This window comes from Pygocentrus nattereri, chromosome 12 (genome assembly GCF_015220715.1).
Source record: "Pygocentrus nattereri isolate fPygNat1 chromosome 12, fPygNat1.pri, whole genome shotgun sequence".
In the NCBI taxonomy this organism is placed as follows: Eukaryota; Metazoa; Chordata; class Actinopteri; order Characiformes; family Serrasalmidae; genus Pygocentrus; species Pygocentrus nattereri.
In genome coordinates this window covers 28,903,977-28,918,672 of record NC_051222.1, presented here as the reverse complement: position 1 = coordinate 28,918,672, position 14,696 = coordinate 28,903,977, and the positions used below count along the sequence as shown (strand labels likewise).

Below are 14,696 nucleotides of genomic sequence, written 5' to 3'. Positions count from 1 at the left end.
CCAGGGAAACACCCCACACTCCTGCTGAAACAGGCCACTGCCACGTTGTCTGTTTAGGCAGAAGACGTGTCAAATTAATGTCTTCCCACCTACTGGTGGGAAACCTGGATCCTCAGCTATTGCTCCCCATGAACCATGCAATGTAAAAGAAAATGGGACTGACCCGACAAGGCGACCCTCTTCTGTTGCTATTGGTCCAGTGCGGATGCTCGCAAGCCAATTGTAGCCACTTAGCATGGGCACTCTAACTGATCCGTAGCTATGCAGCCCCCTACGCAGGAGGGTGCCACATTCCTCACATAATCATCAGTAAAAAATTCTGACTTGTGCTGCAGTACTGTCGGTATGGAACAGACAGGAGAGCCTGTTGCTCTCATGCATCCATAAGCCTTGAGCACCCGACACCCATCGCCGGTTCATGGTTTGTCCCTCCTCAGTAGGTACTCACCACTGGCGAAGTACCCACAAGCGTTTCAGAGATGCCCAACCCAGTCCTCTGGCCTTAATGATTTGGCCCTTGTTAAAGCTGCTTAGATCTTCACACTTGCCAGCTTCTCCTGCATCAAACACATCGACTATGGTTTTGCTGACACAGCAGGTAAAAGTAGCCCAAATTCGATCTTTTACTTCATATGCAACACAGACGTGTGTCTGTGTGTCAGTGTGAAGAGCAAAGAACGCACTGAATCTGACATTTTCAATTCCGATTTGAGAGGCTTTCATACGTGGTGCTGAAATCCGATTCGTATTCGATCTGCGGCAATGCAGCTCAGTCTGAACAGACAGATCGGAAATTAACGTGACTTATGTCAATCCAACTCAACATTCATGTAGACGTTTCTGTACCAAAAATTAGAAGAGACTTCTCCAAACTCTTCCTGCTTAAAGTCTGAAACCAAAGTTTAAAGAATCCGAGGACACGAACCAAATAAGTGCCCGCGCCCTTCATATGGTGAGTTTGAACACATTTGCTCACAACCACTGGAACTTCATGATGGCTCCTGTGGCGTTGATGAAGATGAAGCTGAAGCCTCCGGGAGCGACTGGCGTTCATTGGAAGTCATGATTGTTTATCTCTGGATGAGCCACGTGAAGCATTGTTCTTTCGTGCATATGGGTCAGTTTAAGAGCTGATCTGTTCAGACTAACGACGCGTATAAACCACATTTAAAAGATAATGTGAACAAACAAACAAAGAAAATGGATTTGGTAAGAAAAACCAGATTTGGGCCACTTTTACCTGCTGCGTAAACATAGACTATGAGAACCGACTGTTCGCAACCCATATATACCATATTTATGAGATCACCAATATTATTTGCTTCATCTGTGAGCGGTCATAATGTTTGTGTGTGTATATTTGAAAGTAAGAAACAGCTTGACAGACTACACAATTTAATATATGTCACAGGAACAGAGCCTGATGAACACACATTTATATGCACCCATGGATTTGTTTTTTTTTTTACAACAGTTTATGTATTAATTTGTGCGTCACTGTGGGATCAAAGGATCTCTCTCTATTTTTGTCATTTTTTCGTAAACTACTTACTGTAAAGTATATTTACATCTATGTAACATATTTAAAAAAGCTTACTTGTTCTTATTATTAATTATTATTATTAAGAGACCCTTATTAGTCCCACAACGGGGAAATTTCACCTCCGCATTTAACCCATCAGTGAAGTGAAACACCACATACACACTAGTGAGCACACACACACACTAGGGGGCAGTGAGCACACTTGCCCAGAGCGGTGGGCAGCCCAATCCGCAGCGCCCGGGGAGCAGTTGGGGGTTAGGCGTCTTGCTCAAGGACTCCTCAGTCTCAGACTGTGGATCGAACCGGCAACCTTCCGGTCACGAGGCTGGTTCCCTAACCTCCAGCCCACGACTGCCCCAGTAGTACTACATCAATACACATGGTATGAACATTTTGAATGGATCAACAGAAATGATGCAACATTAACTGGAATTAAACTTTTTTTATAGAAGTAAAAAGAGTTTTGGTTCTAGATTTCTCTTCAATGTTCCCAGCTACTGGATGGATTTGTTAAATTCCACTACCGGCACACGGGATTTAATTTAAAGAAGTACTGATGAGCCAAACCAGGTGCTGGATGATAACTACAAATAGTACAGGGCTGTCATGCATAGAGGTCTGGAAACAGTTAAACAAACACATTTGCATACATAATATCACTTTTACTGTATTGTTATTTATGTATGGCAATGCTATTATTTTTCTGAGAAAAAATGCAAATATATGCAAAAGTTAGCAGACATCCACTTAAATTATGTAAAAATATGCTTTATTTTCACTTACAAAATCTACTCAATACACAAATTTTGCCACACAGTTAGAGTATGGCATTTTTCTGAAAACTGAAAACTTATTTAATTACATAATTATTTAATTATTTAAATACTTAATTTACAATGCTGAAAAAAACCAGAACAAAATATATGAGCCATAGCTTTAATACAGGCCACATTTTGTTTTTATCCTAATGTTTAATTCATCAAAGAACATGCAGAACGTGCAGAGGTGTGGTCTCTGTAGAGGATGCATTAACTTATTATCACTTAATTTCACTGGGGTGCCCAAAGAGCTGCATACAACAGTAAATCAGTGTGTTTATCAGGCTCTGTTTCCTACTGTAAGTGAGAGCAAGTAGAGAATTCATGCTCAAATTTTATAGCGCTTTAGGGTGTAAATAAAGGCCAAAGAAACTGTAAGCAGACCAACTCTCCCTGTCCTATTTACAGCCTTTATAGACAGCTCCCGGATTAGCTGAAGGCACATGGTGCAACTGGTAAAATTCTCATTATCTATTAATAAAACAGGGATTGACCCTGATAGCACTAAAACCAACTGATACAATCAAACCAGGAAGCTGGCACACATTACAGGACGCCACGTTGGATCTGTTACAGCTAAAGGACCTAATCAGTTTAAAGCAGGAAGTCAACGTCTGGTCAGTCTGTAAAGGGCAATATTTTGGATCTGGAGTTAATTAACTGCAATACGATAAAGCCAAGATGTTTAAATACAGACAGATGAGATTAGGGCTGTTGCTATTGATTATATTTGCAATCAAGTAATGTATTGACCAATCAATGCTTAATGGGCATCTGAGCTTACAAAAAAGGCCAAACTACGCATTTTAATTTATTGATGATTTACCGTTAACCTTTCAATTCAATTCAAGTTTATTTGTAAAGCGCTTTTTACAACAATGTCACAAAGCAGCTTTACAGAAGTTTGAAAACACAGTGACAACATATATGCCCCAGTGAGCAAGCCAGAGGCGACGGTGGCAGGGAAAAACTCCCTCAGTCTGGAGGAAGAAACCTTGGGAGGAACCGAGACTCACAAGGGGAGACCCGTCCTCCTCTGGTCAAACAGTGTTTACAATCTAAAGCTAAGAGGATCTGTGTTTGAAGACTGGATGGTAAAGCTTTAGAAACTTATTAACTGAGAAATAAGCACCTGTTCAAGCAGAGCTATTGGTTTAGGTTTGAAAAATGCTGATGTTAATTTAATTTAATTTCCACTAAACGTCTCTGACTTGAATAGGTGGGTTTATCATTGAAATTGAGGGACGATTTTGAACTGTACGCATGACAGCGCAATAAGCAACTGCTTACATGCTTATGCCTAGCCTTACTGCAGTAACAGTACTGCACTGTAAGGTCTACACAAGGAACACTTCACAACACCTCTGTGCATTAACACAGAATTCAGTCGATGCGTGCATACAGTAAGAATTTTACAATGGCTTTAGATGTGGCTCAACCAATCATATCTCCGAATCGAAACTATCCTTTTTCCTCTTCTAATAATTGATTTTAATGAGTTGTGCCCTTGCTTTTAGGTGTTTAATCGCCCACTAATGATGGTCAGTAACCAGTCAAAAAAATTTTATTCATAGACCAAACAACAAATAATCAAAGACCGCATAATATTTTACCTAAAAACATAAAAAGAAGCCTTTTTAAAATATATTAACGTACAGTAAAAAACAAACCCTGATGGATAACAATTTATATGTATTTTTCGCCACAGTTTGGGTACGCACATCTTGTTGCTGTCGGATCAAAACCTTGCATTTCCATTTTTCTCTTTCTTCCTTTCTCTTGTACATCATTTCTAAAATGATGCCAATATGGCATAAGTAGAACGCCACAACACTTCAAGACATTTTGCACGATACACAATATGCTTTACAATTTTTTGTTTTTCTCAGGTTACAAAAGACATCAGTGAGGCATCAGCGCTGCTGAATTAAAAAAAAAAAAATACTGTCAAACCATAAATACAATGATTTTTAATTCAACATATCACGGACTACAATGCTGTAAATCCAACTGAGTTACAAGTCTATCAAGATTTTTGTAATAAAGCCTGCAGCTGGTCAGGGTTACCGAAGTACTGACAACATCCACAGCATGGCCAGAAAAGCATTGTGTGACATTATGTGACTATTTCTGATAGCAATAAATACCGTGATCCTGCCCACCCCTAGGATTAATTTACATCCGTGATGCATGATCAACAGAAATAGAATAGAGTAGTGATGATTCACAAAATTCAGAATTTGGTTCTGTACAAAACAGTGGCGACTTGATTCAATACACATTTTGACGCAGCAAAATTAAGGAGTGGCTAAAATGTGAATATATTAATGTTTCCATTTTCAGTTTAATAGTAGGTCTACAATATAATGCGCACACACACACACACACACACACACACACACACACACACACACACACACGGTGAAGCTCACTCCCTCACAGGGAAACCCCATAGCAACAAGGAAACCCATCTCTGATGGGTGTGGGTGTGTGTGTGTGTGTGTGTGTGTGTGTGTGTGTGTGTGTGTGTGTTTGGTGTAGGTGTTCACAGAGCCTGGTGCGCTTCTGACAGAGACACAATATTCTTCACACAGCTTTCATAATAGCTCTCCACTCGTTTTTCCTCTCCTCTCCCCCCTCTCCTCTCTACACCTGTACCATATACATGATGGTGCCATCACAATGCTAAACTGTGACAGCGTGCACTACGCACTACGGAGGACTGTTTCTGTTAATTATGCCATCTACTTGAACTGCATTGTTTAAACTGATTCCAAAGTTTTCACATGAAACGAACTGTTTAACAACTCACTCCAGCTCTCCTCAGGCTTCCCAGCTCTAGTGTCAGTATTCAGTTGTGCAACCAGGTAATTCTAGTCACCGCTCTTTTCATTTGACTTTTGTACAAATCACCATTTGAGGTGCCAGTTTTCGAATACTGAAATAACTCTGGGCCTAATTCTGAAATGGAACAAGTGACCACAATCTCATTTAACATCTCGCCCCTACCACTTAGCCCTTAGCCCTCTGTTTTGCACCTTCACACCTAGGGTATGGGTGTCGCAATTTCTGTAGAGATAGAGGGGTAGGGTGAAGTGCTAGGTGTACATGGCCCTCCAAACAGGTTTTTCAGTGGTTCACTCCAAACAAAGTGTTATGGGGGGGGTTACGTTTGTGGGTTTATTTTCTCCATCAAAAAATACGATAACCACTGTATTTTCTTAGTTTAATGTCGTTTCAATGTGTTACGGTCGTTTTCTTCATTAACAAGCACAAAAAAAAAAATCACTAATAGCATGCTAATGTCTCGGTAGCTAGCTAGCTAACTTTGCCGTTCCACCTTAAATAGTCCGGCAGTGTTGACGCCTGAAGCGCCAGAATGGCACAGCTGCTCCGTGGAACGTGAAAATTCGAACAAGAAGCTGGCGAATAGCTGGTTTCAGCTTTATCACCAAAGAATCAGGAGTGGGCGATAATAAATAATTGTCTTATACCTCCTCTTTGAAAGCATATGGTGCCCTAAATGTAACTAAAGCCCAGCAGTGAGGAGCCGAAAATTTCCCTTCTCTGCTATCACTGAATACTGAATACGTATTTATTAATTTTTTAATAACATGAATCATCGTGTTAAAAATCCTTCTCAGTGTCCAATGTTGTACACAAGGAGAGCCATGCAAGGGCTCGGTGTTACCGGTCCTTAAAGAAAAGCAAGGAACCACAGAGACTAGAGGTCCAAACACTTCAAAGAAGTCTGAAGGAGTTTAACCAGTTCATTGTTACAACACTGCAGTTCACGAACCCACTTTCACTGACGCAGTTAGATTTACTGTTTTATAAGCTAATCCACTATTAGGTTTACACAGTAACACATATAGCCACACATCTTACCAGTAACCACCTGCCATCACCTGGGTCACAGAAGTTCTTTGATGTTTTAAAAACAACCACTAGTCCGCTGCCGTTTTAACTTTATTTTCTTTTAGAGTTGTGCTACATTTGAACAGTCATATGTGTTGAGTTTTCGTGTTCTCCCCATGTCTGCGTGGGTTTTTTGTTGTTTGGAGGTCTGTATTGATCAACTCTGCAGAAAGTCGATGACCTCTGCGCACTATGCCCCTCAGCATCCGCTGACCCCGCTCATTTAACATGACCTACCGCTTTGTGCTTGAGTTGCTGTCGTTCCCAATCGCTTCCACTTTGTTATGATACCACTGACAGTTGACTGTGGAATATTTAGTAGTGAGGAAATTTCACGACTGGACTTGTTCCACAGGTGCCGTCCGATCACGGTACCACGCTGGAATTCACTGAGCGACCCATTCTTTCACTAATGTCTGTAGAAGCAGCCTGCAGGGCTATCTGCTTGGTTTTATACACCTGTGGCCATGGAATTCACTTAGTGAATACTTTTGGAAATATAGTGCAGCTGGTAATTTTAAGGGGATTATGGGATGTCCTTGTGGTTGCTAAGCACCCAGCTGACCAACAGGTGGCTCAGTTTCATACCAGCCAGCTCATAATCATTCTGTTAAAACAATCTCTGGTTGATTACTTTGGCCTGCCGAGGAAAACCCATCATTATCAACAGCACAGGAGTTAATTTAAACTTATTATTAGCTAATGACTGTTACCACTGAGTGCACACGAAAAATACCTAAAAGCCTTTGAGGGCTTTGCTTCTACTTCTGTTACTCAACAAGTACTCTCCTATTCTCCTATCCATCCACTGAACACCCACATGTACCCAGAGAGAGAGAGAGAGAGAGAGAGAGAGAGAGAGAGAGAGAGAGAGAGAGAGAGAGAGAGAGAGAGAGAGAGGAAAAAGAATGGAAGAGACAGTACAGTGAGATAAAAAGAACAGAAGAACAGAGAGACAACAGAGAGAAGAGAGCAGAAGAAAAGGCAACAGCAGGGAAAGAGAGAGAGGAGAAAAAGAGAAAAAAAAGATACAGATAGAAAGAGAAAAGAGAAAGAAAAAGAAAAAAAACACAAGGTGGGAGGAAGACAGGAGAGAGCAGAGAGGAGTAAAATAGAAAAGAGGACAAGATCAACAGAGAGAAAAGAAAGGAAGGAGAAAAAGAGGCGATAGGGAGAAAGAGAAAAAAAATAGAAAAAAAGAGAGACAGAGAAAAAGAAAGTCTAAAAGGTGAGAAGAAGAAAGGAGACCGCATAGTGTAATAAATACAAAAGCAACTGAGAGAGGGAAGAAAGCAAGAAAGGAGAAAAGAAAGAAAGAAAAAGGAGAACAGCACAAACAGGGGAGGGGTGGGAGAGAGAGAGAGAGAGAGAGAGAGAGAGAGAGAGAGAGAGAGAGAGAGAGAGAGAGAGAGAGAGAGAGAGAGATGAGCTTTGTGATTCAGGAGCTTGAGGTAAAGTTACCACAGATATAGTACCACAACCCCAATTCCAATGAAGTTGGGCCGTTCTGTAAAACATTAATAAAAACAGAAGACGATGATTTGCAAATCCTTTTCATCCTATATTCAATTGAATACACTACAAAGACAAGATATTTAATGTTCAAATGGATAAACTTTATTGTTTTTTGCAAATATTCACTCATTTTGAATTTGATGCCTGCAACATGTTCCAAAGAAGTTGGGACAGGGGCAACAAAAGACTGGGAAAGTTGAGGAATGCTCAAAAAACACCTGTTTGGAACATTCCACAGGTGAACAGGTTAATTGGAGGTTAATTGGTGAGTGTCATGACTGGGTATAAAGGGAGCATTCCTGAAAGGCTCAGTCGTTCACAAGCAAGGACGGGCGAGGTTCACCACTTTGTGAACAACTGTGTGGGCAAATAGTCCAACAGTTTAAGAACAACGACAGACGAGTCCACATTGCAAATTGTTTTTGGAACTCATGGACGTCGTGTCCTCCGGGCCAAAGAGGAAGAGTTCAAAAGCCAGCATCTCTGATGGTGTGGGGGTGTGTTAGTGCCCATGGCATGGGTAACCTGCACATCTGTGAAGGCACCATTAATGCTGAAAGGTACATACAGGTTTTGGAGCAACATCTGCTGCCATCCAAGCAGCGTCTTTTTCAGGGACGTCCTGCTTATTTCAGCGAGACGATGCCAAGCCACATTCTGCACGTGTTACAACAGCGTGGCTTCATAGCAAAAGAGTGCGGGTACTAGACTGGCCTGCCTGTAGTCCAGACCTGTCTCTCATTGAAAATGTGTGGCACATTATGAAGCACAAAATACGACAGCGGAGACCCCGGACTGTTGAGCAACTGAAGCTGTACATCAAGCAGGAATGGGAAAGAATTCCACCTACAAAGCTTCAACAATTAGTGTCCTCAGTTCCCAAACGCTTATTGAGTGCTGTTAAAAGGAAAGGTGATGTAACACAGTGGTAAACACGCCCCTGTCCCAACTTCTTTAGAACGTGTTGCAGGCATCAAATTCAAAATGAGTGAATATTTGCAAAAAACAATAAAGTTTATCCGTTTGAACATTAAATATCTCGTCTTTGTAGTGTATTCAAATGAATATAGGTTGAAAAGGATTTGCAAATCATCGTATTCTGCTTTTATTAATGTTTTACACAACGTCCCAACTTCTTTGGAATTGGGACTGTACAACACAGCAAAGCACCTTAGGTAATATAGTCCTTAACAATACACAGCAAGCAAAATGAGTACTGCACTGACCAATCACACGCGCACACACACACAGGCTACTGCTCCTTCACTATTGTGTGTGTGTGTGTGGTCTGAAGGTTCTGGAAGTGGCAGAGACGCTCCTTTATAATTCATGTTGAGTGAAGAATCTTCCTTCTGCTACACAGACTATCTAATGCTTACTCCTGCACTCATTCACTCGTTCTAGATGTACAACACGCTGTTAATTATTACTGTGATGCTGGCTTTTGCACTGCTGATACCACAGAAGGCTATGCCATGAAAACAACCCTCTAACCAATCACAGTGTTTTTTACTGAGTGCTGTGAGCATCCTAACTCATCTTAGCTCCAGATGAGTGTTTCTGTGGGTGTAGAGATGAACTAAGGTATTCATGTAATCTAGAGACAATACCAAACCCATACCAGGCATCTGGCTGAGAGCAGCAGAAAACGCTGGGCCAGATATCACAGGGGGAAAAGAGGAATGTGATTAAATCCTGTAACAAATCTATTCTGTAATAACCTCTCATACTGCGTGACGTGATTTTGTTGGCTGTGTCGTTCTTCTTGTGGAGTAACAGTGTTTGAGTATGGGAGGCAAATCCTGCCAAAAAGGAAACGAAAATGAAAACAATAAAACCTCTTTTTGCCATTTCTTTTTCCAAACATCTGCATAAATATCCTGCCAAAATTGAAAATGAAATGCCTTCATTTGCAATTTCATTTTTTTGACAAAAATAAAAATAAATTGAAAACGCCTATTTGTCATTTCATTTTAGTCGTTACTCCAGTTTTTCACGGCCAAATCTAAAATGAAAAAGCTAACAGACAAAAGAAAACACAAAACTTCACTTTGGCTTTTCTTCATGAAACGCAGGAAACGTGTCAAAACTAAAATCAAAATGCAAAGTTTACTTTCTTATTTCTGTTTCACGGTGATCGGCGGCAAATCTCACAAAATTAAAATAAAAAATGAATTAATCAACAGCAAAGTGACGGTTTGCGATTCTATTTTCTTCGTGGACGTGTTTTAACTTTCAGAATGAAAAGGAAAATGAAAACGAACATCATCGCCACCTGCTGGAGATTCACTTTTCGATTTCTTTTTCAAATTGACCAACATGCAAATATATGTTAAATACCACTAGGCGGGGCTAAAACTACAAAAACAGCTTAGAAAATGTGTGAGAGAGAGAGAGAGAGAGAGAGAGAGAGAGAGAGAGAGAGAGAGAGAGAGAGAGAGAGAGAGAGAGAGAGAGAGAGAAAGAGAAAGAGAAAGAGAGAGAGAGAGAGAGAGAGAGAGAGAAAGAAAGAAAGAAAGAAAGAGAGAGAGAGAGAGAAAGAAAGAAGAAAGAAGAAAGAAAGAGAGAGAGAGAGAGAGAGAAAGAAAGAAAGAAAGAGAGAGAGAGAGAGAGAGAGAAAGAAAGAAAGAAAGAAGAAAGAAAGAGAGAGAGAGAGAGAGAGAGAGAGAGAGAGAGAAAGAAGAAAGAAAGAAAGAAAGAAAGAGAGAGAGAGAGAGAGAAAGACAGAAAGAAAGAAAGAAAGAAAGAAAGAAAGAAAGAGAGAGAGAGAGAGAAAGAAAGAAAGAAAGAAAGAAAGAAAGAAAGAAAGAAAGAAAGAAAGAGAGAGAGAGAGAGAGATTTATAATAATTAATATTTTATTGCCATCATACTAATTTTCATGATAAACAACATGCTGAGTATATTGCGGATAAAACAACTGCATGTTTAATTAAAAAGAGAACATAATTAGTCCTGTTTATGGATTCTTTGCAGCGCACCACAGCTTCTGAAGGAAGTTTTTAAATGTGGCACCACTGATGCTTTGTGTATGTATCAGAATAACCTGATGTGCATTATGTAAGCATCGTATCATTTCCTTTACCTTTTCATCCAGTAAGTTAAAGAGTTAAAGAGAGCAACACAGAGTGTGAAATATCGCTCTGTCTTTGTCACAGTTCAGTAAAAGCTACGGTTGAATACATTATGTTTCGTTTGACCAAGGAAGTGTAATTCATCCAGTAATAATGAAACAGAACAGTCAAACTTCACCAGCTGAGACTTGGGACCAACTCAGCTTAGCCTTTTGTCTTCTTCTCTGAAGCCATTTCACATGAGGCTGCCTGAAGCAGCCCGTTCTGCCTGATGTACGAGACATGTTTTTACTTGTGTATACTTATGCATTGAGACCTGAAGCTGCTTTGTCTGATGTCTGAAACCTGACGCTGTGGTCAGAGGATGTCCTGTTCAACCATTGCACACCAATTAGTTATTAGAACAATTTCATTCATGTTAGGTTCAATAAATGTGATATTAACGAAGGAAATAACAGCACCCAACATGTTTAAATGTGGCCCATAACAAATTACAGTAGCAATCTAATTACAATATCTGCTGTAAAAAATATATTATTATTTATATATATGTGCAAAATATAACCAGTATTCATTATATTGTGCAGCTCTAATGCCCTAATGTACATGTACACAGCCTACTTAACTCTGATGACCTCTGCTCTGAGGGCTTTGGTCCTGAACTTCTGCAACAGAAGCTTACCTAGTAGTGTTTACACACTCTGACAGCAAGGCGGCAAACCAATCAGAAAAGATGTAACCCCCTCTTACCCCTCCCCATCCTCCCCCCCGCTTCCACCCACCCACCCACCCACACACACACACACACACACACACACTAAAAATAAATGAGGCTGTCGCTTGTGTGTGACCTTTACCAGACAGGAGGCATTTATAGCCTCCGTCGCCACGCCAACGCCCTTCTGTCACTCAGCCTGGTCACTGCACACGCTCCAGTTACCCTCCACACCTGCATTACCTACTACATGGTCAGTTCCACCACCCTCACCCATTCAACCCCACTGACCCACGGTCAGTTACGCTCCACTCACCTGCTCTTCCCCACTGACCCACGGTTAATTCTACTATGCCCACCCGCTCCACCCCACGGTCCCACGGTCAGCTCCGCTGCACTCACTCACTCTACCACACTGACCCATGGTCAGTTCTACTACACCCTTCTGCTCTACACCATCTCATAAAAGGAAGCGGAAGATCAGCAGACCAAATACTTACAGTGCGAGCACATCTCCAAGGGATAACTTGCTTCATTTCCCTGAAAAGGGGACAAAAAAAACAACAGATTAGGTAATGAAAAAGAGTACATTATAATTACTTGAAAAACAAATGAGGTCAATAATCACTCTAATGAATGAGAGGATTAATAATCAGAAACGTTTTACATTTCTGAACGAGACGGCTTCACAGAAAGTGCCCTCAAATGACCACTAGCTGTTAAACAGGACACGGCCAGAGGAAAGGGCTCGAGACAGGAAACTCCTCTGCCACAGCCAACACGGCTTAGCTAACAGGTTAATGAGATTTGGTAAGTGCCTTCTGTGCAGAGGTAAGAAGCGCTGCAGAAGGCCAAGAGAAACAGGATGTGACATCACAGCTGACAAGTCTTTTTACCAACATGGCTGCCCAAGTGTGACACACAATGTGCCAAAAAAGTACTGGTGACCGTTACGGTCCCTGTGGAGCAACCCAAGGTTAAGTGTCTTGCTTAGAGTTACAACGGCTGAGCCTAAAGAGGCGGACTCTCTGACTACAGTCTGTCAGCATGGAGACAACGCTGATCTAATACCGGGTATCAGGCTGGCATCAGGAAAGTATTAGGGCGCAGAAAACACTGAATTAGATACTCGAGGGATAAAGAGAAAAAATCTCATCCAATTCTGTAGTGTTTGAGCAGTCTGATCATGACAGCCGATGTTCTGATCCTGATCTTGACTAAAAATAGCTAATTTTATCAGTATTTTTAAAAAAAGAAATAAAAAAATAGAAAAAAAAAAAAAAACGGGTATCACAGATAGAAAAGTGGAATCGTGCAGCTCTCGAGCATGACAGAGAAGAGAAGCTGGTATATTTTTAACAAAATGCTTCATCCTAATCTGGGTAGGATTTTATACAGAAAACGTTTTTAAAGGTCACAGATTTCATGAAAATAACATACAGATACTTAAGGATGTCAAGACTAATTTTACTGATACCCAACTAATTTATCAACTGCTTACTGGATTAACTGAATAATAAGCCTAAGAGTAACAAACTATGAAGAATTCCAAAAGACTCCATATATTTATAGGCATATATTAGGAGTCTTGCCCAAGGACTCTTATTGGTGTAGTGTAGGGTGTTTACCCAGGCAGGGATAGAACCCCAGTCTACAGAGTAGAAGACAGAAGTGTTACCCACTACACTAACCAACCACATCATACCATACCATACCATACCATACCATCTGTTATCATTTTTTTTTTATATCAGATAGCTGAATAATCCTGATTGGGTTTGATTATATACACATAACAAAGGAAGGTGTTATGACACAAACACCAAACCAAATTAAGAGCACCTGACATTTCAGCTACTATTCTGACAGAAGCTGCTGGATGGTAAGCATATCCCTAATTCCCAAGAGGCTTCAGCGAGCGTGTGTCCACAGACGTGCTCATTTCATTATGCATGAGAAAAGCACAACACTGCATTCCGCCAGAGAGAGGAAATTAGGCCAACCCACCACCGCCTTACTGCATCTCGTTGGGACAATGCAGGAGAATGAGGAAAGAAAGAAGGAAAGAAAGACAAAGAGAAAGACAGGACAGGAATGAGAGAAAAAGAACAAGAGAGGGATATGAAGGAATGAAGGATGCAGAAGGAACAGGTGGAGATATTCCTGGGTGATATCAATGTACAAATGTGCTAGATCAATATTTTCTGAATGTCTCAATATTTTTTATATCATAGCTTTTATTCTGATTGGTCCATTTAGATCAGTTGTCTCTTAAAATTATACTAAAGGAAATATAGAGATTTACAATATCAGACAGAACTGCTGTGCAAAAAAAAGTACATTTGATTTGTAAATACACACACACCCACACACACACACACACACACCCACACACACACACACACACACACACACACACACACCCACACACACCCACACCCACACCCACACACTTTTTCCCCCAAATCAGAAACACCTAATGATTACATTACATTTTACATTACATTACGAGACATTACATTATAATGAGAGACATATGTTGCAGTTGTGTAAGTTTTGATCATATATTAATACTTTCAAAGCTGAAAATGGCTTTGTGAGACAAGTTTACCAGTATAGATATTATTTAGCCTAACATTGTGAAGCAGAATATTAGGGAGAGGGAGAGACAGAATATGAGAGAGACAGAGAGAAGCGCAATAACAGGATATTTCTCTAATTTTTGTAAAGGCTGGTGACCTTTTCCTGCTGCACTCTAGACAACCCAGATAAATTGACATAATCCTTCAATGAAAACATTAAAGTCTCTGTTGACCCCCCCCCCCCCCTCTGTTCTCTTTAAAGGCCAGCACCACAAATGCCCCTTCCAATCTTCCTCTACGACCAAATGAAACAGCTGACATGGCACCATTCACAAAACCCAATTGAACAGAATATGCTCGACTGATAACGGCAGTTCTCATGACAAAGCATATTTTAAATCATCCTACTGTGTGCTATTACAGTAAGGAACAGAATCTGACAGACATCCATTTATCTGGCTTTTTGTCTTTTTAAAAGCTTCCTAGTTTTGTTTTTTTGTCAGTAAAGCATTTGGGGATATTTGAAAGACTAC

At 40.6% G+C, this 14,696-nt stretch overlaps 1 protein-coding gene across 1 annotated transcript in view; it reads right to left on the bottom strand.

Annotated features, from left to right (window-relative positions):
- ppp3r1b (protein phosphatase 3 (formerly 2B), regulatory s1ubunit B, alpha isoform, b) overlaps window positions 1–14,696 on the bottom strand; it is a 39,804-nt gene that overhangs the window by 14,437 nt on the left and 10,671 nt on the right. Inside the window, exon 2 of the mRNA XM_017720681.2 lies at window positions 12,082–12,121. Within this exon, the coding sequence (XP_017576170.2) occupies window positions 12,082–12,121 (40 nt within the window). The remainder of the gene's footprint in view (window positions 1–12,081; window positions 12,122–14,696) is intronic.